This window comes from Saccoglossus kowalevskii, chromosome 22 (genome assembly GCF_978046115.1).
Source record: "Saccoglossus kowalevskii chromosome 22, keSacKowa6.1, whole genome shotgun sequence".
Classification (NCBI taxonomy): Eukaryota; Metazoa; Hemichordata; class Enteropneusta; family Harrimaniidae; genus Saccoglossus; species Saccoglossus kowalevskii.
This window is the reverse complement of record NC_140662.1, coordinates 29,065,517-29,091,674: the sequence shown is the minus strand read 5'-3', so window position 1 is coordinate 29,091,674 and position 26,158 is coordinate 29,065,517. Positions and strand designations below refer to the sequence as shown.

General features: G+C 34.7%; 2 protein-coding genes across 2 annotated transcripts in view; one reads left to right on the top strand and one right to left on the bottom strand.

Annotated features, from left to right (window-relative positions):
- Positions 1-1,355: 1,355 nt before the first annotated feature.
- LOC102801206 (2',5'-phosphodiesterase 12-like) lies at positions 1,356-20,313 on the bottom strand. The gene is made up of 7 exons (XM_085495554.1): positions 19,368-20,313; positions 15,441-15,580; positions 14,946-15,108; positions 8,131-8,263; positions 6,714-6,869; positions 6,228-6,348; positions 1,356-2,228 (listed from the first exon to the last, which is right to left on the bottom strand). Exons 1-7 carry the CDS (start codon positions 20,243-20,245, stop codon positions 1,963-1,965), a joined length of 1,857 nt encoding a protein of 618 aa, XP_085351680.1. The 5' UTR covers positions 20,246-20,313; the 3' UTR covers positions 1,356-1,962.
- Positions 20,314-20,524: 211 nt separating this feature from the next.
- Positions 20,525-26,158, top strand: part of LOC100372733 (band 3 anion transport protein-like) — a 67,143-nt gene continuing 61,509 nt past the window's right edge. Inside the window, exon 1 of the mRNA XM_085495555.1 lies at positions 20,525-20,618. The gene's annotated coding sequence lies outside the window, so the exon portion shown is untranslated. The remainder of the gene's footprint in view (positions 20,619-26,158) is intronic.

The window sequence follows — 26,158 nt, the reverse complement described above, 5'->3', positions numbered from 1 at the left end:
TCCCAAGCGACGACAACACATGCTAAAACGCAAAGGCTCATGGGTAGACGATTGTTTGTAAACAATGACACCCTACAATACATGGAATTTTAGTCAGATTAAGACAAATTAAGATTAAGATAAATATACCTTGTTTTTGGTCAGTGTGTGCCGTCAAATATTTGTTTTTATTTTGAGATCCCATGTTTCTTAGCATTTAAGGGTGTAGTAGACTTTATCCTCGGGGGCGGACATCCGGGCATTTTCTACCGCCTGGCAACCCTCGCGGTGAAAACAAAGACCAAAAACTCGCAGAAAACGGTACTTTGCGATGGTTGTTGAGAGTCCCCTGAACAGTGTAACAAGATTAGCCCTACGTGTGTAACATATATGAATTTGGTTGTTCAGGATTACTTCAAAGTTGAGTTTGTGTTGTTTTCTCGAGTTTTCACCGGCGTTCCACAGCAGCGCGCACAAAGCCCCATAGAAATACGTGGTACAGTGGTGCGTGTCATAGCAACGTAGAACGTCCGTGACGTAGCTCCGCCCCCGAGGATAGCGCAAAAACAAAACACTAAGTTTAAAAATGCCACTAATTAATGCAACAAAAATTTAACTATAAAGCTGTCAATGTGAAGTAGTAAAACACAATTGAATTGTATCACTACAAAACATGGCGAGGGATTTCTTTAGACACTTCCTTTATTTCCTCTCTCAAATGCGATGTGTGAGGGCTCACTTCAATTACGCCAGCTTGTATGACCTTTTGATTGTCAATAAACTGTGACCAATTTCAAACCAGATGTTTGAAAGTACGAAACTTAAAAAACGAGTTTTTGGTTTCCAACTATTTATTTATGAACTTGATATCTGTTTATCTCAAAGAAGTTAATAAAAACAAGTGCTTTTAGCAACTCAGAACACTTTCATTTTCAAGTTTTGTTGTTGTTCATGCATGCATTTTAATCCACATCCATTTATTTCATGATCCAAGATTGATAGAATAGAAAAGTGTCTTTTCAAAGCTGGATTTCAACACATTAAAACACATATCAACTGAGCTAGTGTGATTTATACATACAAATATAATCCATTAATGTTAGGAATCATTGGCCTAATACAAATTTTACAGTTATCAGATCTAACTCTTGTGAAGTTTATTGCTTTATCATTATATTGGTTTGGTTAGTATCAGTCCCAAACAAACAATACACACCTGTGTAATCTAGCTGCCGTCATCTGTTTTCTCGACTGAAAAATAGATAGCAAAGCATAGAAAACAGACAGAGTAGCTAGAGTAACATGTTGAAAAAATCATAATATAGAATTTTCAAATAAAATTAAGATTATTTTCTTATTACCAAAAAAATAGTCAATTTATTCATAATCACTAAAAAATTGTTATTTATTTCATATTTACCATAATATTCAATAAATACATATATTGAGCAAAAGATACGGCAGTGTTTTTACTTAAACTAAAACCATGTAAATTTCTTTTTGTATTTACAGAAATAAGCACAATTTGGTTCAAAAATATTATGGAAATATATTTAAAAATAGGCAAAATATTGTGACAACGTTTTTGTTGCTAATTTGTTGCACAGGGTAAATGAAAACAATGATAGCTGGTTACCATAGCAATACTGTACTGCAGACACATTAGAAGATAGGAATATACATCTCATAGCATTGTGCAATGATTAATGCAACAGATATATCAGTATGTAGCTTTGCTTCTCAGCACCCCCCCCCACCCCCCCCCAACATAACAAAGAAATATAGCAGACATATTAACACAATTTTATTTTTACCTTTGTTAATTTTGTAAACATAATAGCATGATTAATTTCAAATTTTACAGAGAGAAACTCTGTCGATATCACACACAACTTCATCACTGTCCAACATAGTCATAGTTATCTAAAAATAGCTATCATTTGAATAATTAATTTAAGAGAGAATATTAATTAAAACAACTGTCTACTTCTTACTCCATTCTAGGTCACATATAAGAGCGATATGATCTGATGGAAAAACTACACTAGGTAGAGCAGTATGTAACGATAATTCTTCTTCAGTTGGCATTGGTATAACTTGTGATACATCAAAGTTTCCATCCACAAAGATATGGTCTATTGCAGCTTTGAATCCGGCAACATAGTTTGTATATTCCAGAAGTCCACATGCACTTTTAAACTCAAGGTCATGATTTAAAGTGATATCTGCACAGTATTCATCTTTACCAGCTGAAAGGAAGAAAAAAAAGAATATGCTGATTAGTAGTAGCTAATTTTCTTGCATTAAAATATATTCTACTTTTATTGAAATAAAGAAATATTATCACTGTACCCAATGATGTACTGTAAAATGACTAATTTTCACTGGGTTTTAATTTTGCTTATTTCGCTGACTGGAAAATGCGCTAAATTAAAACCCAGTAAATTTAAAATTTAGCATAGAACACATTATCTAAATGATAAAACCATGAATTCAAAACCCACTGAATATGCCTGAAATGGTGAATCAGCGAAATTTAAACCCAGTGAAAATTAGTCATTTTACAGTATGTCCATACTCCACATGGCACAGACTTCACGGGATGTGATTGGTTGTTGCGTATGATTGGTTACTTAACCAAGTACCAATCTGCATAATTAGCATGCACTGATTGTCCTGTATGTGATTGGTTACTTACCTGAAAATCAATCTGCACAATTAGCATGTATTGATTTTCATGCATGTGATTAGTTACTTACCTGAAAACCAATCTGCATAATTAGTATGCACTGATTTTCCTGCATGTGATTGGTTACTTACCTGACAACCAATCTGCATAATTAGCATGTACTGATTTTCCTGCATGTGATTGGTTACTTACTTGAAAACCAATCTGCATAATTAGCATGTATTGATTTTCATGCATGTGATTGGTTACTTACCTGAAAACCATTCTGCATAATTAGCATGTATTGATTTTCATGCATGTGATTGGTTACTTACCTGAAAACCAATCTGCATAATTAGTATGCACTGATTTTCATGCATGTGATTGATTACTTACCTGAAAACCAATCTGCATAATTAGTATGCACTGATTTTCCTGCATGTGATTGGTTACTTACCTGAAAACCAATCTGCATAATTAGCATGCACTGATTTTCATGCATGTGATTGATTACTTACCTGAAAACCAATCTGCATGATTAGCATGTATTGATTTGTTTTGCATGTGATTGGTTACTTACCTGACAACCAATCTGCATAATTAGCATGAACTGATTTTTATGCATGTGATTGGTTACTTACCTGACAACCAATCTGCATAATTAGTATGCACTGATTTTTATGCATGTGATTGGTTACTTACCTGACAACCAATCTGCATAACTAGCATGCACTGATTTTCATGCATGTGATTGATTACTTACCTGAAAACCAATCTGCATAATTAGCATGTATTGATTTTTTTTGCATGTGATCGGTTATTTACCTGAAAACCAATCTGCATAATTAGTATGCACTGATTTTCATGCATGTGATTGGTTACTTACCTGAAAACCAATCTGCATAATTAGCATGCACCGATTTTTATGCATGTGATTGGTTACTTACCTGACAACCAATCTGCATAATTAGTATGCACTGATTTTCATGCATGTGATTGGTTACTTACCTGAAAACCAATCTGCATAATTAGCATGCACCAATTTTTATGCATGTGATTGGTTACTTACCTGACAACCAATCTGCATAATTAGCATGCACTGATTTTCATGCATGTGATTGATTACTTACCTGACAACCAATCTGCATGATTAGCATGTATTGATTTTTTTTGCATGTGATTGGTTACTTACCTGAAACCCAATCTGCATAATTAGCATGTATTGATTTTCATGCATGTGATTGGTTACTTACCTGAAAACCAATCTGCATAATTAGTATGCACTGATTTTCATGCATGTGATTGGTTACTTACCTGACAACCAATCCGCATAATTAGCATGCACTGATTGTCATGCATGTGATTGATTACTTACCTGAAAACCAATCTGCATAATTAGCATGCACTGATTGTCATGCATGTGATTGATTACTTACCTGAAAACCAATCTGCATGATTAGCATGTATTGATTTGTTTTGCATGTGATTGGTTACTTACCTGAAAACCAATCTGCCTTATTAGCATGTATTGATTTTTCCTGCATGTGATTGATTACTTACCTGACAACCAATCTGCATGATTAGCATGTATTGATTTTTTTTGCATGTGATTGGTTACTTACCTGAAAACCAATCTGCATAATTAGCATGTATTGATTTTCATGCATGTGATTGGTTACTTATCTGAAAACCAATCTGCCTTATTAGCATGTATTGATTTTCATGCATGTGATTGGTTACTTACCTGAAAACCAATCTGCATAATTAGCATGTATTGATTTTCATGCATGTGATTGGTTACTTACCTGAAAACCAATCTGCATAATTAGTATGCACTGATTTTCATGCATGTGATTGGTTACTTACCTGAAAACCAATCTGCATAATTAGCATGTATTGATTTTTCTTGCATGTGATTGGTTACTTACCTGACAACCAATCTGCCTTATTAGCATGTATTGATTTTTCCTGCATGTGATTGGTTACTTACCTGACAACCAATCTGCATAATTAGTATGCACTGATTTTCATGCATGTGATTGATTACTTACCTGAAAACCAATCTGCATAATTAGCATGTATTGATTTTCATGCATGTGATTGGTTACTTATCTGAAAACCAATCTGCATGATTAGCATGTATTGATTTTTCTTGCATGTGATTGGTTACTTACCTGACAACCAATCTGCCTTATTAGCATGTATTGATTTTCATGCATGTGATTGGTTACTTACCTGAAAACCAATCTGCATAATTAGCATGTATTGATTTTCATGCATGTGATTGGTTACTTACCTGAAAACCAATCTGCATAATTAGTATGCACTGATTTTCATGCATGTGATTGGTTACTTACCTGAAAACCAATCTGCATAATTAGCATGTATTGATTTTTCTTGCATGTGATTGTTTACTTACCTGACAACCAATCTGCCTTATTAGCATGTATTGATTTTCATGCATGTGATTGGTTACTTATCTGAAAACCAATCTGCATAATTAGTATGCACTGATTTTCATGCATGTGATTGGTTACTTACCTGAAAACCAATCTGCATGATTAGCATGTATTGATTTTTCTTGCATGTGATTGGTTACTTACCTGACAACCAATCTGCCTTATTAGCATGTATTGATTTTCATGCATGTGATTGGTTACTTACCTGAAAACCAATCTGCATAATTAGCATGTATTGATTTTCATGCATGTGATTGGTTACTTACCTGAAAACCAATCTGCATAATTAGTATGCACTGATTTTCATGCATGTGATTGGTTACTTACCTGAAAACCAATCTGCATAATTAGTATGCACTGATTTTCATGCATGTGATTGGTTACTTATCTGAAAACCAAACTGCATAATTAGCATGTATTGATTTTTCTTGCATGTGATTGGTTACTTACCTGACAACCAATCTGCCTTATTAGCATGTATTGATTTTCATGCATGTGATTGGTTACTTATCTGAAAACCAATCTGCATAATTAGTATGCACTGATTTTCATGCATGTGATTGGTTACTTACCTGAAAACCAATCTGCATAATTAGCATGTATTGATTTTCATGTATGTGATTGGTTACTTACCTGACAACCAATCTGCCTTATTAGTATGCACTGACTTTCATGCATGTGATTGGTTACTTACCTGAAAACCAATCTGCATAATTAGCATGTATTGATTTTCATGCATGTGATTGGTTACTTACCTGAAAACCAATCTGCATAATTAGCATGCACTGATTTTCATGCATGTGATTGGTTACTTACCTGAAAACCAATCTGCATAATTAGTATACACTGATTTTCATGCATGTGGATGGTTACTTACCTGAAAACCAATCTGCATAATTAGCATGTATTGATTTTCATGCATGTGATTGGTTACTTACCTGAAAACCAATCTGCATAATTAGCATGCACTGATTTTCATGCATGTTATTGGTTACTTACCTGAAAACCAATCTGCATAATTAGCATGCACTGATTTTTATGCATGTGATTGGTTACTTACCTGAAAACCAATCTGCATAATTAGTATGCACTGATTTTCATGCATGTTATTGGTTACTTACCTGAAAACCAATCTGCATAATTAGCAGGTATAGATTTTGTCGTCACATATTTATGTACACCATGTTTAGCATCACTATTGAAATCACCACAAAGCATGATGGGTAAATCATCCTGGCCATTCTATGGAAAAAAAAATTAAACATGATTAACAATTTTCACATTTTCTAGGAATTACAGATGTAAGCGGAGTATTTCATCCCCTTTCATCCTGCGACAATCTGCTGCTTGTTGTGACAATGAATACAGACACAGCCAGCAGGACCAACTGTTTTATGTCCTTTTCGACTGGACACCAGTACAGACTTGGCAACAATTAGGTCACAGGTCATGTACTCATTGTTGTTTTAACCCTCTCTTCCCCTCCCCTCAAAAAGTATAGCTCTGTAGGTTGTACCAATCCATGTGATGCTTCAGAGAATAGTTATGCAGTAAGTTATATTTTACTAGGGTGAAAGAAAATAATTCTTGAAAATGGTGACACATACCTGTGATGTATACAATGACTTGACATAACTGAGATGTTTCAATATTATATCAGTCTGTATCAATCTAATATGGGCTGCCCGTGGGTGAAAGTAGAGGTGAGTGTTTGCAACACAGAGTTTTTTCTTTGGTTCACTCAACGTTTCTAAAATAGTGACCTACAGATATATAGAAACATGGACAAAAACATAGACAATCAGTTTGAGATTGTAGAGTGGTGGTTGTCATGCTACATGCTTACATTTTCAATAAAAAACAATACGACAGAACCCCACACCCTCCCTGTGGCTTTCGTTGCGTATGGAAGTTATTTTCACAAGTGATTCAGAGTATCCTGCGGCCGTACAGCAGAAAGTACAGCAGAATACATCGCCTCTCATACACCTAATGACTTGAATCGGACGAAAATGTGCTTACAAAAGAAAAATAGTTCGGTAGCCAATAGAAATACCATGTTCATTTGCATATCGACCGTGAAAATACCGAATACATATGCAAATTAGTTTTTGTCAAAATAAGTGACTGCCAAAAAGTACCATTACTGTTCTTCAAATTTCATTTCACTCGGCAAGTATATTCATGTACCCTAAGAGAGAAATATCGTACTTCTTAATATTGTTTATTTCTGCTATGTTTCGAAAAACAGTACTCCTGAAGGGACTACTTTGTTTGCTCTCAGACTCATTTGCATATCAGGTGTGGAAATACCGATTTTGATTTCAGGGACGAATCAAAATAAACTGCAGTACATATGTAATAATACATATTACTGTAGAATACTTAATTTCCACTTGGAATTTATTTTCGGTTTTTTATCTTGTTCTGCCTGTCATTTACATATTTTCAAAGAGGAAATACAACTTTAATAGCAAACTACTAGTATACAAAACATTTTGATACAAGCAGCCAGCTGATATAGCTCAGCTGTTTATATTGTAGTTAGACAGTTGAAAAGAGCATTTAAAAAAAAAAATTACTAAAATATTCACTAAAAAAAACTTGCCGTCACAAAATAAGAGGTCTACCCAAGATTTGTGTATAAATTATACAAACAATTGGGCTAGACATTTTAAAGAAGAAGTTTAAAATAGCATATTTTAAAATATTACAATTTAAAATTACAATTCACTATAATTAGAGAATAAAAGGTATTGTCGTAAACTGAACAAATCTGACTAAGGTTCACTCAAGGTGTCTACATATAAAATAGCTCAGCAATCAGACATTTTCAAGAAGAAGACGAAAATAGCACAACAGATGACAGCAGGTGACAGAAAAATGAATATGAACAGCTTCGCTCGATCAACTAAGTCAACTGTGGAGCTAAAAAACAAGTATGGGAGGATGGTCAAAAGAATCTATCAAATCTATAATAAACGCTTAAAGGCTTTCCCTGAACAGCGCCCCCTATCTCCTCACCTGCACTATAGCTGATCTTGTCAGCACTTTATCCACTAATGCTTTATTCTCAGATATTTTGTCAAAAAGTTTCCTATGGCGTGGATCATTCTGTACCACATCATTAAGTTTAACATCATATTCAGCAATCATCCTGTAAAAAGTAATGATAAATAAATTCACCATTGTGTGTTTGGTTTCTGCATGGAGTCAGTTATAATAAACAGAGTGAAATTAGACATGGACTTCTGTATTTCCATCTAAGCATGTGAACTTGCCCACTCAACTCATCAAATTATGCAGTTTAATGTCATTACTTGAGGCAGTGATTTGGTTTTGCATCAACCTGCAACAATTTTGTCCAATACACAAGGATGTTTTGTGGCTCCAAATCAGCATTATTAAACTCTAGATCAAAATGTATACTATAATAAATACTAGATCATTCAAATATATTAGTTTGACCTGGCATCTCTCATATATTTATAAGCACACATGCTATAATAAAAATATGGTAGTGAATTTTTTGTATTCCATGTCTGGGATTACGGTACATAACAGGGCTGTATGAACATTGTCTTATCGTAAAAGAATAACACCAGTTTTGGCCAAACACAATCACCTTAACCATGGTTCCCCAAAAGCCAAATCGATTGATGCAGAAAAGATTTCCTGCTGTTGGTGTTGAATACTTGATAGACACTCCAATCTATATAATAACAATAATATTTATTGCATCTTTAGAAATACAGTATTTCTATCAGTACAGAAGCAATAAAAGTATAACAAAGTATAATAATAATAATAATAATAATAATAATGAAATAATAAAGAAAGAGAAAATATTATAATGTTAAGTATAAAAGTAAAATGTAATGTGTTAAATTTTTTTTACTAATACTAATATGTTTAATAATAATAAAACTAAGACTAATAATAATAAAATTCAACTATCTATTCTTTCTTGAAAGGCTTTGTAAATAAACTGTGAAACCTTTTTTATAATTTCACAATCATCTGCACTGAGCAATCGAATGAATGTATTGTGTGCATCATGTGATAGAAAATTAAATTCAGACATAAGTTGTTGGCGCAAGTTTCCATATTTTGGACAGATCATGAGAAAGTGAAATTCATCCTCAATCACATTCATGTTGCACTGTTTGCATTTTCTTTCATTTACTGGTGTTTTAGGGTGTGTGTACCTGCCCTTTTCAATTTCAAGTTTGTGTGTGCTTGTTCTCAATTTTAGTAATGCATTTCTATGGTTAATGTTTTGTAGTGTCAAATACGGCTCAAAAGAGTATTTAAATTGGATTTTTGCAAATGTTCTAAGTTTACTATTATCTTTTGAGATTTGTGACTTCCACTGGTTTACATATTTTTGTTTTATATTTGCTTCAATGTTATTTATAATCTTATGAATGTTTCTTTTTGGAATACCAGTTGTAAAATTTATTAATGATGTGTAATAATTCTCTTTTAATATTTTATTTACTGATGATAACCATGTATGTTGTTCATAGTATGCTTGTTTTGTAAGGTTATCCTCTGGCATATCTTTTAGTCTTAACCAGTATTTTATTAGCATTTTTTTAATTTCTATTAATAGTGGTAGTTCGCCTATTTCGCTCCTACATGCTGCGTTGCTTGTATATCTGTTTAAACAAAGTGTTCTCTTACAAAATTTTAAGTGAGTTTTCTCAATTGGACATTTCTCCCATTTTCCAAAATCCAAAATGTCTGATCCCCAGACATCTGCACCATAGAGTAAAATGGGTTTAATGTTTGAATGAAATAATTTCAGAAAGAGTTTGATGTCAGTGTTGCCTTCCAATGTTTTGTTCAGTATAAACATAGCTTTGCATGCTTTCTCTGCTAATGTTTTCTTTGCTTCTATAAAATTTCCAGATGACGAGATTATTATCCCAAGATAAGTATAACTTGTCACACAGCTAATAATTGTATTTTTGTAATAGAAGTATTCAGATGTTTTTAATGATTTATTCTTAAAAATTAAGATTTTTGTTTTAGATAAATTTATTTCTAGGTTCCATTCAGAACAATACGTCTGCAAAATATTTATTAAATTTTGCAAACCGGGTGCTGTTTGAGACATAAGAACTAAATCATCTGCATATAATAATGATGATACAGTTTTATCATTCAGTATGGCTGGATTGAGTTGTTCATGACTGGAATTGAATGATGTACTTAAATCATTTATGAAAAAATTGAAAAGCGTTGGACTCATCACACAGCCCTGTTTTACTCCTTTTTTAAATTTCGAACATACAAGTGATTTTGTGCCCTGATTTTATGGTTGCATATGTCTGGAGATACATGTTTTTTATAACTAAATATAGTTTACCATTAATACCAGCCTTTAAAAGTTTATAAAATAGCCCATTTCTCCATACATTATCAAAAGCTTTTTGAAAATCTACAAAGCAACAATAGAATTTTTTATTCTTTTTAAGATATTTTTCAATTATTGTTTTAAGTACAAATATTTGGTTTGTTGTGCGATGATTTTTTCTGAATCCTGCTTGATTATTGTTGATAATTTTGTTGTCCGCTAAGTATTGTGTAAGTTTTGAGTTTATGATGGAGCAGAACACTTTGCCAATACTGCTGGAGACTGAAATTCCTCTGTAGTTATTTGGATCATGACTGTCCCCTCGCTTATATAGGTGTGTTACGATGCTGGTATTCCACATGTCTGGAAATATACCTGCATCTAGTATTAAATTGAATAATTTTCTTAGTGACTTAGTTAAATAATTAGAGCAATGTTTCAATAATTCAGAACATATACCATCATAACCAGCAAATTTTTTAGATTTAAGACAGTTTATTGATAGTTTAGTTTCTCCTCCTGTTATGTTATTATTTATATTGAGGTCATGTGAGATATTTTTTTCTAGATTTGTTATTTTAGTATGTATGTTGTTGTCACTATTCTGAGTGGTATTTTCATTTCAAATTTTGTAGTATTGTAACCATTTCTCAGGTGATATTGGGTTGTTGCTATCTTTCTTTGAATCTTTCATAGCATTTATAATTTTCCAAAATTCTTTTGGGTTTTTTTTTTTTGAGATTTGATAGTTTGTTTAATAACAAATTTTGTTCCTCTCTTTTTTTCTTTTTAATAAATGGTTTGAATTTTTTCTTTTTACTGTAATATGTCTCACGAAGGTTGTTATCATATGGAAACTTGCTCAGCAACTTAGCTGTTTTTATGAGATCATTTTTTATTGTTTGACATTCTTTATCAAACCACTTTTTCTTTCTTTTCTTTGACTTTGGTTTACATTTGTTTAATATTGGTGTTGCTGAAGTATCTATTATTGAGTTAAATGCTTTAACTGCTTCATTAACCCCATCATTATATTTTTCATATTTTCTCTCTAGAAATAAAATAATCTTTTGTTGTACCCTGTCTGAGGCCAATGTATCTTGATATGTGAAGGTGTACAATAGATTCCATTTCCATGTTTTGGGTAGACAGTATAATTGTTCGTTGTTTGTGTCATTATCTAATGATAAATGTTCTGGTAGTTTAAAGGGGAGCGGAGGTGTGGCTTTTGACACTCTGTACATGAAATTTGAGATCTATGAATGAATTCTGTCGATAAAAACAACTTGTATGTGCTGCGAAATGCCCTAAATATCGGGTATAAAACGGGCTGTGAAGCAGACGACAAACTTCCGCTTTTCCTGGTGTCCTGGTTTCCTCTAGAGGGCCAGTCAAATGACGTCATCAGTGAACACTGATAATTGAACCCATTCATGCTTGTACGCCAATCCCATAGAAATGCTACTATGAAAGACCTTGTTAACTGACTACTTAAAAGTTGAAACATGGCGAAATGTTGTGCGCATGAATGCCATAACGATTCATGTTAAGTTTCTCGAAATCCCAAATAAAAAATCACGTTGTTGGTTGCGAGAAATCGGCGGAAGAACTAACCTGAAAGTGAAGACAGTACAGCGTTCTGGCTATAGTAAACAGTGAGTGAATAAATATTGTACGAGTTAAAACCACAGTACTCATTTTGCCCAACTTCCCAGATTTTAAACGATCGCTTAATTTCCGACCGCACTGTATTTTCCGACCGGAAAACGACCACATTTTTACCGTTTTTTCTCTCTCGCTGGTATATTGAAAACACCGACCGCCTGCCCAAACACTGGTCACCGGCACAGGAGTAGTCAAAATGTTTGGGGATAACAAGTGTTAACTATTATAAATTCTGAACGGCTCTTCAAATCTATACCACTCTGTATCGTTCGCGAACAACTTCATCTGTGTCAAATACTAGAGTCGGTACAATATTGTAAACAAATGCCATGATATCTCAGTCATATCGCTATTGTATACACTACCTTTTTTATTCTTGTTTGCACAAACGTTGAATAGCCGTCAAACATTCAAATATACTAGTATTTAGTTTTTAACTATCTATAATTATATGCAAGCACTTTGACCCTTTGACCTAGATTTGATTGGGATGGAATATTTTATTTTAAACAATATTCTGACGTTACTTACTGCCCCCAAAATGTTTCAACACAATTGCGGTATGACTGTCCGATTTACAAGTGTATTGGGTAATATATTAATAACCATTCTCACCAATCGCTAGCTTAGGAACGAGTAGGAAACAAACAGCCGCAGGTCGCCCAGAAAGGACTGAGAAATTAAAAAGATTATATTTCCACAAAGTTAAATAAATCTGGCTGCATCAAAAGCTTGGAAACTAGTTATAATATTTTTCAAAAGACTGAGTGATCAACGACATCATTTTAGAATGCAATTGAATTTTAAGTACTTTCATTGCGTAACTTACTGCGCGCGATGCTGACATCAAGTGTGTGTTGACCGAAGTTTGACCCCCAAGTCACGCACTGAACAGGCGCGTTGCCTTAGCAATCATTTTCTTTCATGCTCCGCGCGTCGACCTTGTAAATTAGTTCTGACGGTGCTGTACGCAAACTTGTATATTTTGAGGTCGTTTACTTGGTGCGCTGCTTTTCTAATTACGCAAATTTGTTTACAATGTTTTACCCGTAACCGGCTCTAAAAATTTCAACATTGTAATATATCGGTTTCATAATAATTACGCAAAGTCAGTTATTTAATATTGGACACAGGTGAAGTTTCCTCCGCGAATGATACAATGTGGTATAGATTTGAAGAGTAGTTCGGAATTTAATAATAGTTAGTACCCGTTGTATCCCCAAACTGTATCTCTCAAAACCACTATTTCGATCACTACTCTGCCAATGACCAGTGTTTGGGCGACCGGTCGGTGTTTTCAATGGGTCGGTGAGAGAAAAATGACGATAAAAATGTGGTCGTTTTCCGGTCGGAAAATACAGTGCGGTCGGAAATTAAGCGATAAGCGGTCGATTAAAAGTGGGAAATTGGGTGAAATGATTACTGTAATGATATTAGCGTATTTCTAATTTATTTTTTAACTCAAACAATATTTATTTACTCACTGTTTACTATAGCTAGAGCGCTGTACATGTCTTCATTTTCAGGTTAGTTCTTCTGCCGTTTTCTCGCAACCAACAACGTGATTTTTTTATTTGGAATTTCGAGAAACTTAACATGAATCGTTATGGCATTCATGCGCACAACATTTCGCCATGTTTCAACTTTTAAGTAGTCAGTTAACAAGGTCTTTCATAGTAGCATTTCTATGGGATTGACGTACTAGCATGAATGGGTTCAATTATCAGTGTTCACTGATGACGTCATTTGACTGGCCCTCTAGAGGCGAAATGACACCAGGAAAAGCGGAAGTTTGTCGTCTGCTTCACAGCCCGTTTTATACCCGATATTTAGGGCATTTCGCAGCACATACAAGTTGTTTTTATCGACGGAATTCATTCATAGATCTCAAATTTCATGTACAGAGTGTCAAAAGCCACACCTCTGCTCCCCTTTAAGAAGACAAGAAATTTGGCAATGGTCTGAATAAAAGGTAAAATCATAAACTCTGAAATATTCAAACTGATTTAATAAAGATGATGAAACGACTGTGTAATCTACTGTACTGACCCCATTATAGTGGAAACATGTAAAATTTCCAGTTTAATCGCCAGGGATTCTACCATTTAATATATTTAGATTACAATTTTTACATAAATTTATCAACATGTTTCCATAAGAGTTGAGTTATATCCTTATTATGATGTGGGTCATTATCATCTACATGTATGTTGTAAGAATCTGGTAAAGGTAAGAATCTAGAGGTATCATTTTCAATATAATCTGGCAAAATTTCAGTTCTACTGTTAAAGTCTCCTTGAATTATAACGTCACCCAATTTAGAATACTCTGTAATCTTTTTTTCAAGATTATCAAAGAAATTTTGTTTAGCATATGTTGAGTTAATAGGAGGATTGTAAAGAAAACAAATATAGATATCAGTTGTGGTATTGAAGAATCTTTTCTTTAGTTTACACCATATTATGTCTTCTTCATTCATGTTTATGATTTTTATTCCCTTTTTTAGTTCTTGTTTGATTATAACTGAGATTCCTCCTCTTCTTTGAGATTGTCTTATATTTGATTGTGTATAGTATCCTGGAATTTGAAGTTTATCCTTTGTACTGTTATCCAGCCAGGTTTCCCCAAGCCCAATAATGTCATGTTCAGTAATTTTGTTAATAAAATCATTGTCACCTACGTAGGAGATTGATAATGCCGTTCTCTGTATTCTACTCATTATTAAATATGGTTATCTTTAAATATGCATATGGTGCAACAACCAATAAGCTATTGGTGATCAATATATTGATTACTTTCCTGAATGTCTCACCTGAATTTATCTTTTCTATAGAATAGTGCCTCCCCTTCACGGATATCTCCAGCTTTCCCAGTGTATCTACCTTCCATGCCAAGGAGTTGAAATGCAGGTAGAAATGCAGTACTGTACACCCGCTTACCCATCTCCTGTAAGCACACTATATCACCATTATAACCTGTCAGATAAGCAAAAGAAAGGGGATAATGGAGTTGGATGTGGTGGCAGTGAGTGTGGGTGGAAAGGGGTGATGATGGGTAGTGTGTGGGTGGAAAGGGGTGGTGGTGGGTAGTGTATGGGTGGTGGTTGGTAGTGTGTGGGTGGAAAGGGGTGATGAAGGGTAATGTGTGGGTGGAAAGGGGTGGTGGTGGTATCTGTATATGGACTTGCATAGTTATAACACCTATGAAATTCCAGGATTTTCCAAGATCGCGGTATATTCCAGGACAATAAAAACCCTGTTTTCATTACATTCTACTACTGTTAATAAGGAGTTAAACTTTTATTTACCTGTGAGTTCTTTCAGTAATAACTGCTCTCTGTAGTCAATGTCCAGGGCATATGGGGCACAGTACGGATACAGTACATTCTGGGCAAACTCTGTGGATGTGTAAGGATCAGCTAAAATATTATATGAAACCACTCGTAAACTAGACAGAAAAAAGATAGTACAAAAACAGTTACACTGTAAACGTGTTATAATGAATTATTCTGATATAATGAACACATAGCATGTCTTAGCTCATAACAAACACAGAGTATTATGTGCTTTAGTATTCAATATTGTACGTCACCCAAAGCTTTTGGTTACAGTATATATATATATATATATATATATATATATATATATATATATATATAGGAAGGTAGTCGATTATTCCAGGTGAGAGTGCTCGATACTAAACAATGATTTTGTAGAGCAGATTTACATACGTGGACAGAGAAATTAAGACACAACTACATGAGTAAAGTTCACTCTACAGTACTGTTTCATAAGGTACATGGAGTACCTCACTCATCAGGAGTTAAGACTTTATTAAATAAACCACTGAAACAGACTACGTTATAAGCGCTACAGATTTGCATAACAATGGAGTGTGTTTACGATATTAAAACTAGTTGTTGCATAGCAACGATTTGGCTCTCTGTCTACAGGAAGAAAAAAGCTCATTTCTTTTATTTAAACTACAGTAATGTGGTTGGAAAATTATAATATATTTCTCTCTAATACATAAGTTGCAACGTTTGCTTGAAGTATTGTATGGTGCAGCACGCGATAACACTCTCCATTTGATGTCATAATCGATGTTATTGTCTTTTAATGACCAAGCGTATTTACTGAGCTCTGTTGCGTTTCTCAATGATTGGTTGCGCAGCGATGCAGTGTGGTTTCTGTACCGGGTTTTAAATTCATTTCCTGTTAGTCCCACATATGTTTCACACTTGTTGTTGTCTTGCCGTCAGATATTAGCTTGGTAAACTAATGCCGATTGTAAACAATTTCCGTCTAAGGGACATTCAGGTTTCTTACGGCAGTTACATAATCTGTTAATCTCTGTACTGGGTGTATTGGTGTTGGCCGCTGTAAGTTGTTGTTTGTTTTGATTGCAGATTATTTGCTTCACGTTATTCGTACAACTGTAGCTCAATTTGATGGTGTTACGGCTGAAAATTTTCCTGAGTTTGTTTCCCTGTTGGAAACACTTATCAACCAGGGTGAGGAATCTTCTCCCGACGCTGTTAGTGACATTTTTACTGAAGGGGGGGGGGGGGGGGGGGGGTTGTTAAACCAGAGGATGTTGTTACGAGGTCTGTTTGTTCGAATTTGAGGTGATAATCATATCCACTTTGATTTAGAGCTGTCTGGTAGGGTGGCACGGCTAGATCAAAGTGTTTTTCGTCTGATGAAAGATATGACAATCGTTTGTTGATTCCTGCCGGTATATTCTTTGTGATGGAGGGTGGGTGGTTGCTCTCTCTATGTACATGTACGTATAGTGGGTGGCTGTTGGGTTTAATATATGGATTGTAAGAGCTGTCAGTGAGGTTGAATGTGACGTCCAGGAAGTTGACAATATTTTTATTAGCTTCGATTGTGACTTTCAGACCGTGTAGTTGGAAAATACGACAGATGGCTTTTTTTATTCTTTCTGTTTCTTTGGGTGTGTTGTCTACAGCGGCTAAGCCATCATCTCTGTACAGGCCGATCATTTTTCCGCAAATATCATGTAGCTGTGACAATAAAAAGCATCCAACTAATTCACACGTCTCTGCGCCATCGAAACTGCCCATAGTTACGTCGAATGAGCTGGTGCTCTTCTTCTGCCAGTAGTGGCCATTATGTGATAACAGAGACTTTTTTTGAATGTAGAATAATATTTATTTCTTCTTCCGAAATATGGTCGTATGAAGAGGCGAAGTGTAACGCTTTGAGAAGAAGATCTTGGTTAATGGATGGGTAGAATTCTACTATATCAAAGCAAATAAAACGATGTTTTTCTTTGTGTTCAATTTTGTTGAACCATTCTATTACAGATGCGGTGTTTTTCCATTGGTTTGTTCTTGTTTCTGTAATAATTTTCTTATTGATCCTGTCTAAAATTTGTTTACTTACTTTGCCAATTTCTGGTTTCGTAGGGTTGATCAATCTGCACGCAGGATTATTTGCAAAGTTTGGTTTGTGGTCTTTCAGGGTGATGAAGGCCTCTCTATTTGCGGTGACGTCGACGCGGTCACCGATGTCTAATTTCACTGCAATATTCTTGTCTAATTTTTCTAGCCGTATCTTCTGTGGTTTTTTTGTAAGAATTAGTTATGTTTTTCTCCAGTAGTTTGCTGTACATTGTTGGGTCCATCTTGTAGAAGTTTGTTGTTTTGTCGGCCGGTACAGTCAATGTGCTGCTGTTTTTTATGCGTTTGACGTCGCTGTTGAGATCATTGAGAAAATTACTACTCACTGGTTTAAACTTGGTGGATCTGATAATGTTAATCATGCCATCCTTGAATTCTTTTAGTTCGTCTATGGGTGGAGGGCTTTTTGTTGAATTGAAGCCGTAGTTCTGCTTGGTGGTTGAGGCCTTGTTCGGGTGTAGGAAGAAGTAAGCTTTCCATCGCATTCTTCGTATGAAGTGTGCTGTTTTCTCTATAAGGCGGTGTAGATAATCTTTCTGGGTAGGTATTGGTATGTTTGTTCTTATATATATATATAAACATTTTTGGTTGAATTGTTTTTTACTCTGAAACATAATTTTGTTTTTGCTAGGCCCTCATACTTTATTGTCTCTGTAGGATAAAGATTACCTCATATTAATTTTGAATCAAGACATTTCTGTAAATATTAAATTCCTCATAGAAAACTAACTACATATATTTTTTTTATGATAAATATTTTAAATTTTAAATGAAAGTTGAAACACATTGACCAATCACAATGCAAGATCTGAGGCTATTAACTGATCAACTAATTACTGAAGGAATCTCACAAAGACTCATGGGTATGCTGGGATGATAATGAATTATTTGGCTTTAAATTCACCATACTTGTTAAAAATGACTTTGTTACAATGTGTAATTGAACTGTAAATGTAGATTCTTGTGGTACCTGATGCAGCAAGAGCCAAGCAATATGACAATGTAAAAGTATAAGAGATACATCATCACCTCTTGCAGATGTATACACAGTGAAGTCAAAAGCAACTTGATAAAAAATAACTACATTGAATCACATAAATGAATCACGTATATAAGCTGAGATGACTAAAATTTTCATTCAACCAACCAATCAACAGCTGACTTGCACGAGATGGTCCTAGTGGAGTGGCTTACCATGATTGCAACATTGCATTAATTCTAGATTGTCAAGAAGTGTTTTAGTATTCCTTTACAACATGCAGTCTAAAACTATACCTTGAAATTGGGAATGCCTAGGTGGACACACATACAAAACAGATATCGCATTCAATACCAATTGTACCCAGTTGGTGCTAGAAAGACCCAAACAACGTTAATATGAGAAAGATACATGGAAACTTTATCGGTGAACACCCCCTTGGATATGCTTAATAAACTGTCAGTGTGGGAGGTGTCACTTTTGAAGGGCATCGTGCCTTGCACACTCCCTGATTGAACAGACATATGTGGTGGCCACTGATTGGATTATACCTATGTATGAGCAGACACATACAATACTATTATTGTATATAGACTGTGTGTCAATAATACTTACTAATATAAATTTTTTGTTAGAGAGAAAGAAAATTCCAGAATCAGGAAAAAAATGCAACATTTTGTAGTAGTGAATAATTCACTGGATTCATTCATAACGTAAAACAACTAACAGTTTTTGAGAGAAACTTTCTCTCACCAAATGTTGTTCTTGGCAAAATTGGAAGTGGTAAAGTTTGAACAGTTTACATTTACACAATTTCTTGAACTTACCCCTCATCTCCTATTTTATTCTGAGTATATATATGTCTTGTTTCAAATGGACAAACACCAACACCAGCAGACACTTCTGAATTTGATACTACTTCCTTAGCTTCTCCACTTCTTGTTCCATCACTGGGAACACATTTCAATTTCAATTTATGGCTGATATCTGAATTTGTTGGCATATAGAACTTTCCTTTGTGTATTTCAGTCCAGTTTTCAGGGACCCGACTCGATGTTATGTCTATTTTCAGAATCTTTTTAGCTACAATAGAAGAATCACTCCTAGTTGAGGAGGTCTCCATGGCAACGGCTTCATCACATTCTTCAATCGGAAGATCACTTTTTACTTCTTTATACCAAATAAACTCACTGTTGCCTAAGTTACCAAATTCCATTTCTACGCGTGGGTATACAGGGAATCCAGACATTATGGATTGCGGAAGAGTCAACTTTAAAATTGTTGGTGGATTCTTTTCAACAGTGTATCTGTTATCGCCGATTTCCAGGACAGCGCCATCTTTCCACGCGAGCTTGTTTTCAAGTTCTTCAGAAACTTTGCTGTTATCAATAAACAGCGTTACGTCGATGTCGTCACTTCCGGTAGCTGTTTTATCGTCACGTTTCATTTTTTTATTTTTGTTACCTTTCTGTGATGCTTTTTTGATATTATTCATAATTCTCCCCAGTGACTTGCCCAGACTTTCTGACTGCGACCGAAGCAGATTGGTTTGTCTTTCCCCGTGGAGAAATGAAATTATCATATTTTCCTCCGTGGGTATGCATCTTACAGTCAACCTCTGCGTTTTCTCATCTGCCATAGTACAACACGATCTTGTGAACGTGGGAAGACGACGCCAAACAACACGAAATCTTGCGGACAACATGTGCGTTTTTAAAACCAATGACTTCCGGGTTGTGCAATATTTGATTGTTCGTTGAACTTTTCTCAACAGCACTGAATTGCACCCTCTATCGACACATTGCTTGTTGGTCGAACAGAGTCCTGTTTTTCGCGAATTTTCAGAATTTATGAATAATTTGTCATTATTTTGCTTCCACGTGCTCACTTGAAGACGGAAGAAAGAATCTTTGTTACAAAGTTATACACCACGGAGTTTGTAAATAGTTGGAGAGGACTTGTAAACAAGGACGTCAATCTTGGTTGAAAGTGTTTCTCTCAAAATGGCTTCAGCCTATGGCTAGTCGCGAGTTCGAACATTTTGTTGCCGTCGCTTCATCGCCTAAAATTTCACCAGGGTGAGTACAGTCAAGTTATAATTTGTATAAGGACTTTCAACTATTATTTTCCAGAAGTACCTAAAATTTGCAGTTGTAAAAAATGAAATATTTGTGGTTTTTCAGCAGGGGGCGTTTCGCGCTCGCTGTATGCAAATGCAGTTTTCAGAAAGCAGAGTGCATGTGTTTGAAACGCACATGTCGTTGTTTACAGTCTGAAAACACGAGTTGCTGAACGATAAATTCAACCAAATTTCCTAATTTGTTCCTTTTGTATATGACTGTTTCCAAAAATTATTATGCTTTAATTCGTGTGGACCTATTTGGTGGCATTGAACGTGCTTCCTCTTCTGATCGGATCAGATTTACATCGCTGAGGTGCGTGTTTGTCTGGCTGACTTCGTTCAGTGCATAGTGATACACGTACACAGCCTAGTTTTGAATACTAATGAGGCCCGCATCATCGTACGTATTTATAACGCTGTGGGGGAAGAGTAACCATGACAAAAAGCAACCAGTGTCAACGATTGCCAAATTGTGTACTTGTTTCTAATAATTAATGTTTTCAGAGAATTCAGTAGAGTTGTATTGTTTATGTTTATATTGAATTAGTGTCAACTCTTGGCCGTGTTTAATTAATTAAAGAAACAACTCTGAAAGAAATGTTTATTACCATAGGTTTGACTATAGACCCCAAGAGAAGAGGCTCAACGGTATCACAGCAATTTTAACAATTGTGTAACTGCTGCCAAAACCTCAAAACCCCTAACCCCATTTTGGACAGCCAGCTTGTGAAACTGTTTTCATAATTATAGATTAATCACATACAAATGGAAATTATATTTTCTTGTGTGCGAATTAAAATCTAGAATATTTTTGGATTGATATAATCATGGAGTAATAAACTGCAGCCAAATAAGTCCTACTTGAGTTCCTTTTTTTCAGTCAAAATTAATCTTTTTATCATCTACGTTTCTATGCTTCCCAGGGTTGGTTTAAGTTGTTTGCTTTCTGACAGTGCCTACCTTTGTTCAGTATACGGTCGTGGTGCTTCATTAGAGCTCTGTAGACAGTAAGCTAATCTTCAAAAAATAATGTTGTGACATAAAGTACGCCCAAGATGGACATTCAAGAAACTAGATATTCTTTTTTTTTTCAAAAAAATTTAACACAATTTCAGTGTTAGATTAATTTAGATGCAATCAGAAATACAAAATTATGAATACCTGTGCTCTCGCTGTCGCTCGCAAATGTCGTAAATTATGAAATTTGGACAAGATTTACGAACAAAATAAATATCTATTAGTAGGATTTACGAACACATTTTGTATAAAATACCCTCGCAAATCGCCCTCATTTAATTTTCAAGACTCGACTGTGATCATCACGCGTGTTACGGTTTGAGTGATTGCCATTTTAAAGTTAAACAATGTCCTGTTACTTCTAAGATTGCAACAATTGCTACATGGTGATCGCGATCAACACGGAACTGTATTTTTCCACTCTAAAGTTATTTTGGTGTCATTGCACATGCGTAGTTTAGTCGACATGTGTTTCAAGATACTCCGCGACTTTACTCTCAGTATGGGACGGTTTCATGTCGCCCTTATCAAAACACGTGATTTGTTTATTTATTGAAAATGGAGGCTACGTCAAAACGGAGCAGACAACTGCTCGACGAGTATTTTTCACGACGAGATGGAGAAACCGCTAAATCGTGTTCAGAACCAGAAACCCGTGGGTGTCCTAACCCTGACAGCACCAAGAAACAGAAAGTTGATCGTACTGCAGCACGATTTCAGAAATAATGGAAGGTTAGCTGCGGTTCCGTAGCTCTTTGGTGCGACATACAATCTAATTTTGCCCTACCAATTTCATTAGGACGTCTTGTTTTTTATTTTTGTTGTTGTATGTCGAACATGGGCCGGCCTGTGTCTGTCACGTAAATAATGCGGTCAGCAACATAGGGCTATGATTCCACAGCTAATGGAAGGTGAGACAATGCGAATCGATCGAAAAATACTATAATTTGTGTAACATTCTTACCGGGCATTCTTAGCATTGAGATCGAGTTACAAGACCGAAAGTTACTTTAGTTACTTTTTCACTTTAATTCAGAAATTTCGATGAAAATAAATAGTCATTTTGTGTCGTCATAAACGTCAACATGCGGGTTTGCATGATGAGCGAGCACGGGAGATTACTTAATAATAATATAATAATAATAATATTGATTGCATAGAGTTTTTTCTGAGAAATTTCCCGTGAACATTTATTCACAGGATGACTTGTGTTCTAGGCAGTGAACTTAAAAAGTGAACTTTTGAATGATGACTATTTTCCCCTCTGTTAACAATGTGAGCTTATCATGAATATGTTTAATTAATACTGAGTTATTCAAATAAAGGTTCTGGTGTCTACATTGCATATTTTGTTGTACCATCATAAATGGTACATTTTGTGGAGCAGACTGCCTAATTTGATGTCATAAAATTACACACAAAATTAGAGCTCAGGTTGCACCAGCAAGCACCATTTTCAGCATGCTGTTCTTGTTTTCGGCGGACGACAGAGGGGACACCTCCCTCTCCTTCTCTCTTCCCCGTTGTGCTCGGTCGCGGGAAAATGCTCCACAGTTTCCAGACAAAGTTTACTAATACTTTTTTTTCTCGATTAGTAAATTTACTGTTACCTAGCAAATTCCAGAGAGAGCCCAGAATACATAACGAAATATTATAAATTCATCCATTCTTCTTTTTTTTGGTAAGTAAAATCAATCAAGCAAAATTAAAAACAAAAGCAAAATACATCATACCGGTAGAATGGTTGATTCAAGTTTGAACTGGGTGTTTGCTAATACTGGCTAAATAGTGTCAAATAATATTGTGATATTTGATTTTTTAATAATGTACTTAAACTGTTATTTATGTTTACTTCTAATTTTTTGTTATGAAAATCTTAGTTGATTTTCTGTATTTTATTCCCGTGTTCAGTATATAATTGACAATCATTGTCATGTGTATATACTGGGGTAGTCTCTGTTCAGTTGGTGTTTTGGGTTTTGTATGGTAACCTGTTTTTATTGCTAGTTGATGGTTATATGTTCTGAATTGTTCTATTGCTCTGACATACTTTTTGCTATTAATAAGATAAATTGTGATTCTGCTTTTGAAAATACTGTATTTTCGTAATTTTGCATTTTGTCCTCTATTTTCATTGTTTCAAATGCTGCTGTAATAAATTAAGTTACTAGTTGATGATGCATATGCTGCATGTGTGATGTTATTTTTCAAATTTAGATGTTTTTGGATTTTGTTGCTGCTTTGTTAGCTTTGATCCAACATATCACGGTTACTAAAAAAGACGGTTAGGAAACGCTATTGTTAAAAGGTGTGAATCTGCCTAATTCCTCAAGGATGCGTGTCGCGCTGTGTACGCCCTCTATTGCTTGAGATTTCAAGGCCCACCATTTTGTTTCACTTTTGTGTCGATCACTTGATGTTCCGCGAATTTGAAATTTTAAGCTAGTTTTCGATAGAATATCCACGTTTAGTGCACAAGCTCTACGAAGAACTACACGTACATTTCAGATGAGTACTCTTTGTGACTGTGATAACATTCAGAATCGAGAATCATCATTTATCGTTTTCACTGTTGTCATGAAAGTAAGCTTGGGTCCCGGAAGAAAAAGTGACGAAAATTCTAACCCCTAAGCCACTAATTTAAAATACATTATATTATAAAAAATACTAACAAATGAATTTTTAGGACACTACTGTGCGTACTTATGAAGGTTGTGTGCGATTTGGGGGCTTATTAGAGTAAATTTTATCGTTTTGCTTTCGCGTCACTGTATCAGCCATTTTGTTTAAAGTCGTAACACTTTTTTTGTAGACGCCGTAGAAATCGTTGAAAATGTATTCAACATTTTCTGCCAGTTTCATAATATGCCTGTTTAATTGTTCTTGTCTGTCCTTGTTTCAGTTTTTTGGTAAATTTTTCATGTTGCAATATTCAGCGTGCCGTTAAATGCGGTTTTTGTCCACGCGACAATTTTTGAACACATTGAACTGTCGGTACAACTTTCTAGCAGTCTCTTCGCCAAATCAATCGTTCTTAATTTCATTGGAACTGCCTGTTGTTGCACATTTGGTCTGCTTACATGCATTTTGTAGAGCATGGACGGGTTATTTCAGTTATCTTATGGCATATTTTGTTTATTTCCAACAAAATTTTTTTCTGATCATGTTTTGTTGGTTTTTTTATTTCAGTTTTCTGCCGATCTTGTTCTTTAGAAACGAAAATGCCACACAAGACAGGCAAATTTGTATTGAGTTTAAACCGAGCGACAGGTTTTGTCAGGATTCACTGGAACAACTTACACTTTAGTATTACTTGAAAGTATTGACAGAGACACAATGAAATGGCGTGCAGTTGTTGATTGCAATGAACTCTGGGAAAATTGATTTCCTGTCTACATTTTATGTTAATGATTTATCACAGATGAGTACGTCTTTTGTTTCAAATGTTTACCCATGACACGCATCCAATGAAAAGAACATGGTTCGTTTCCTAACCGTCTTTTTTAGTAACCGTGAACATATGTATTATTCTTCATGTGTGCTAAGTTGCTTTCTTGTTGTTTTTCAATATGGTTGTAGTATTTTATGGCTGCATAGTCGTTTTACTTTACTTATTGTTTAGATTGAGAACATTTCTGCAAAATTTGATGTGAAACTTCTCTTGTTCTGTTTATCCCAAGATATTTTATTATATCTACTATTCCCTGGATTTCACTGGCATAGATCAGTATTTGAATACCAGGTAGTGATGTTCAAAACTTGATTTTAATATTGTTTGTGTTGCTGGTATATACATGTGATTGTACTCTCTGGACCTTGTTTGCTTTGTCTGTTTGCCATGGTTTGTATTGTTCCATTGTATTTAAATGTGACACCACAATAGTGTATTCTGTAATTTTTAATGTCTTCTTGGTTGAAATTTTATGTGCCTGCTCTCCATCCATTTTTTGTTTCTAAAATTCTGTGTTTGTGTCTTTTATTGTATTTACGATTGTGTTGAAGCATGTGTATAGGAAATTTATTGCCTTTTGTAATCCTGTGCCCATTCTTGTCATTATTCCATGTAGTTCTGGAGCTAACATTTTTATTTCGTCAAGTAACTCAATGAAGTCATTCATGTGTAAAAACTGTCTTATTACATGGTGCAGAAATTTGGGGAATGGAAATCTTAGATAACAATAAATGGGATAAAACAACAGAAAAAGTTCATCTAAACTAGTGAATCTAAACAATTTTTTCCACAAATATTGCATGTAGAGTAGAGCTGGGAGAATTTCCATTACTTCTTGATATTGAAATAAATCTTATTAATTACTGGTCTAGTATTAAGATCTTCCAGAAAATAATTTAACAAAACTAGCGTTTCAAGAACAGATGAAGTCAAACTTATCATGGGGTATTTAAATTCAGAAATTAAACAAATTTGTAATGGGAAACAATTTAACACAGGATTCAAAACAAATTACAAATGTGCTAAAA

What these genes read in the sequence shown, in the direction of transcription:
- LOC102801206 (XM_085495554.1), bottom strand. Translation starts at nt 20,245, where the DNA reads ATGTTGTCCGCAAGATTTCGTGTTGTTTGGCGTCGTCTTCCCACGTTC. An exon ending in AATAAAATAGGAGATGAGGG is followed by an intron (nt 15,581 to 19,367) that starts GTAAGTTCAAGA and finishes TTTTCTGTCTAG; the next exon opens with TTTACGAGTGGTTTCATATA. An exon ending in TTATGCAGATTGGTTTTCAG is followed by an intron (nt 2,229 to 6,227) that starts GTAAGTAACCAA and finishes TCTTCCTTTCAG; the next exon opens with CTGGTAAAGATGAATACTGT.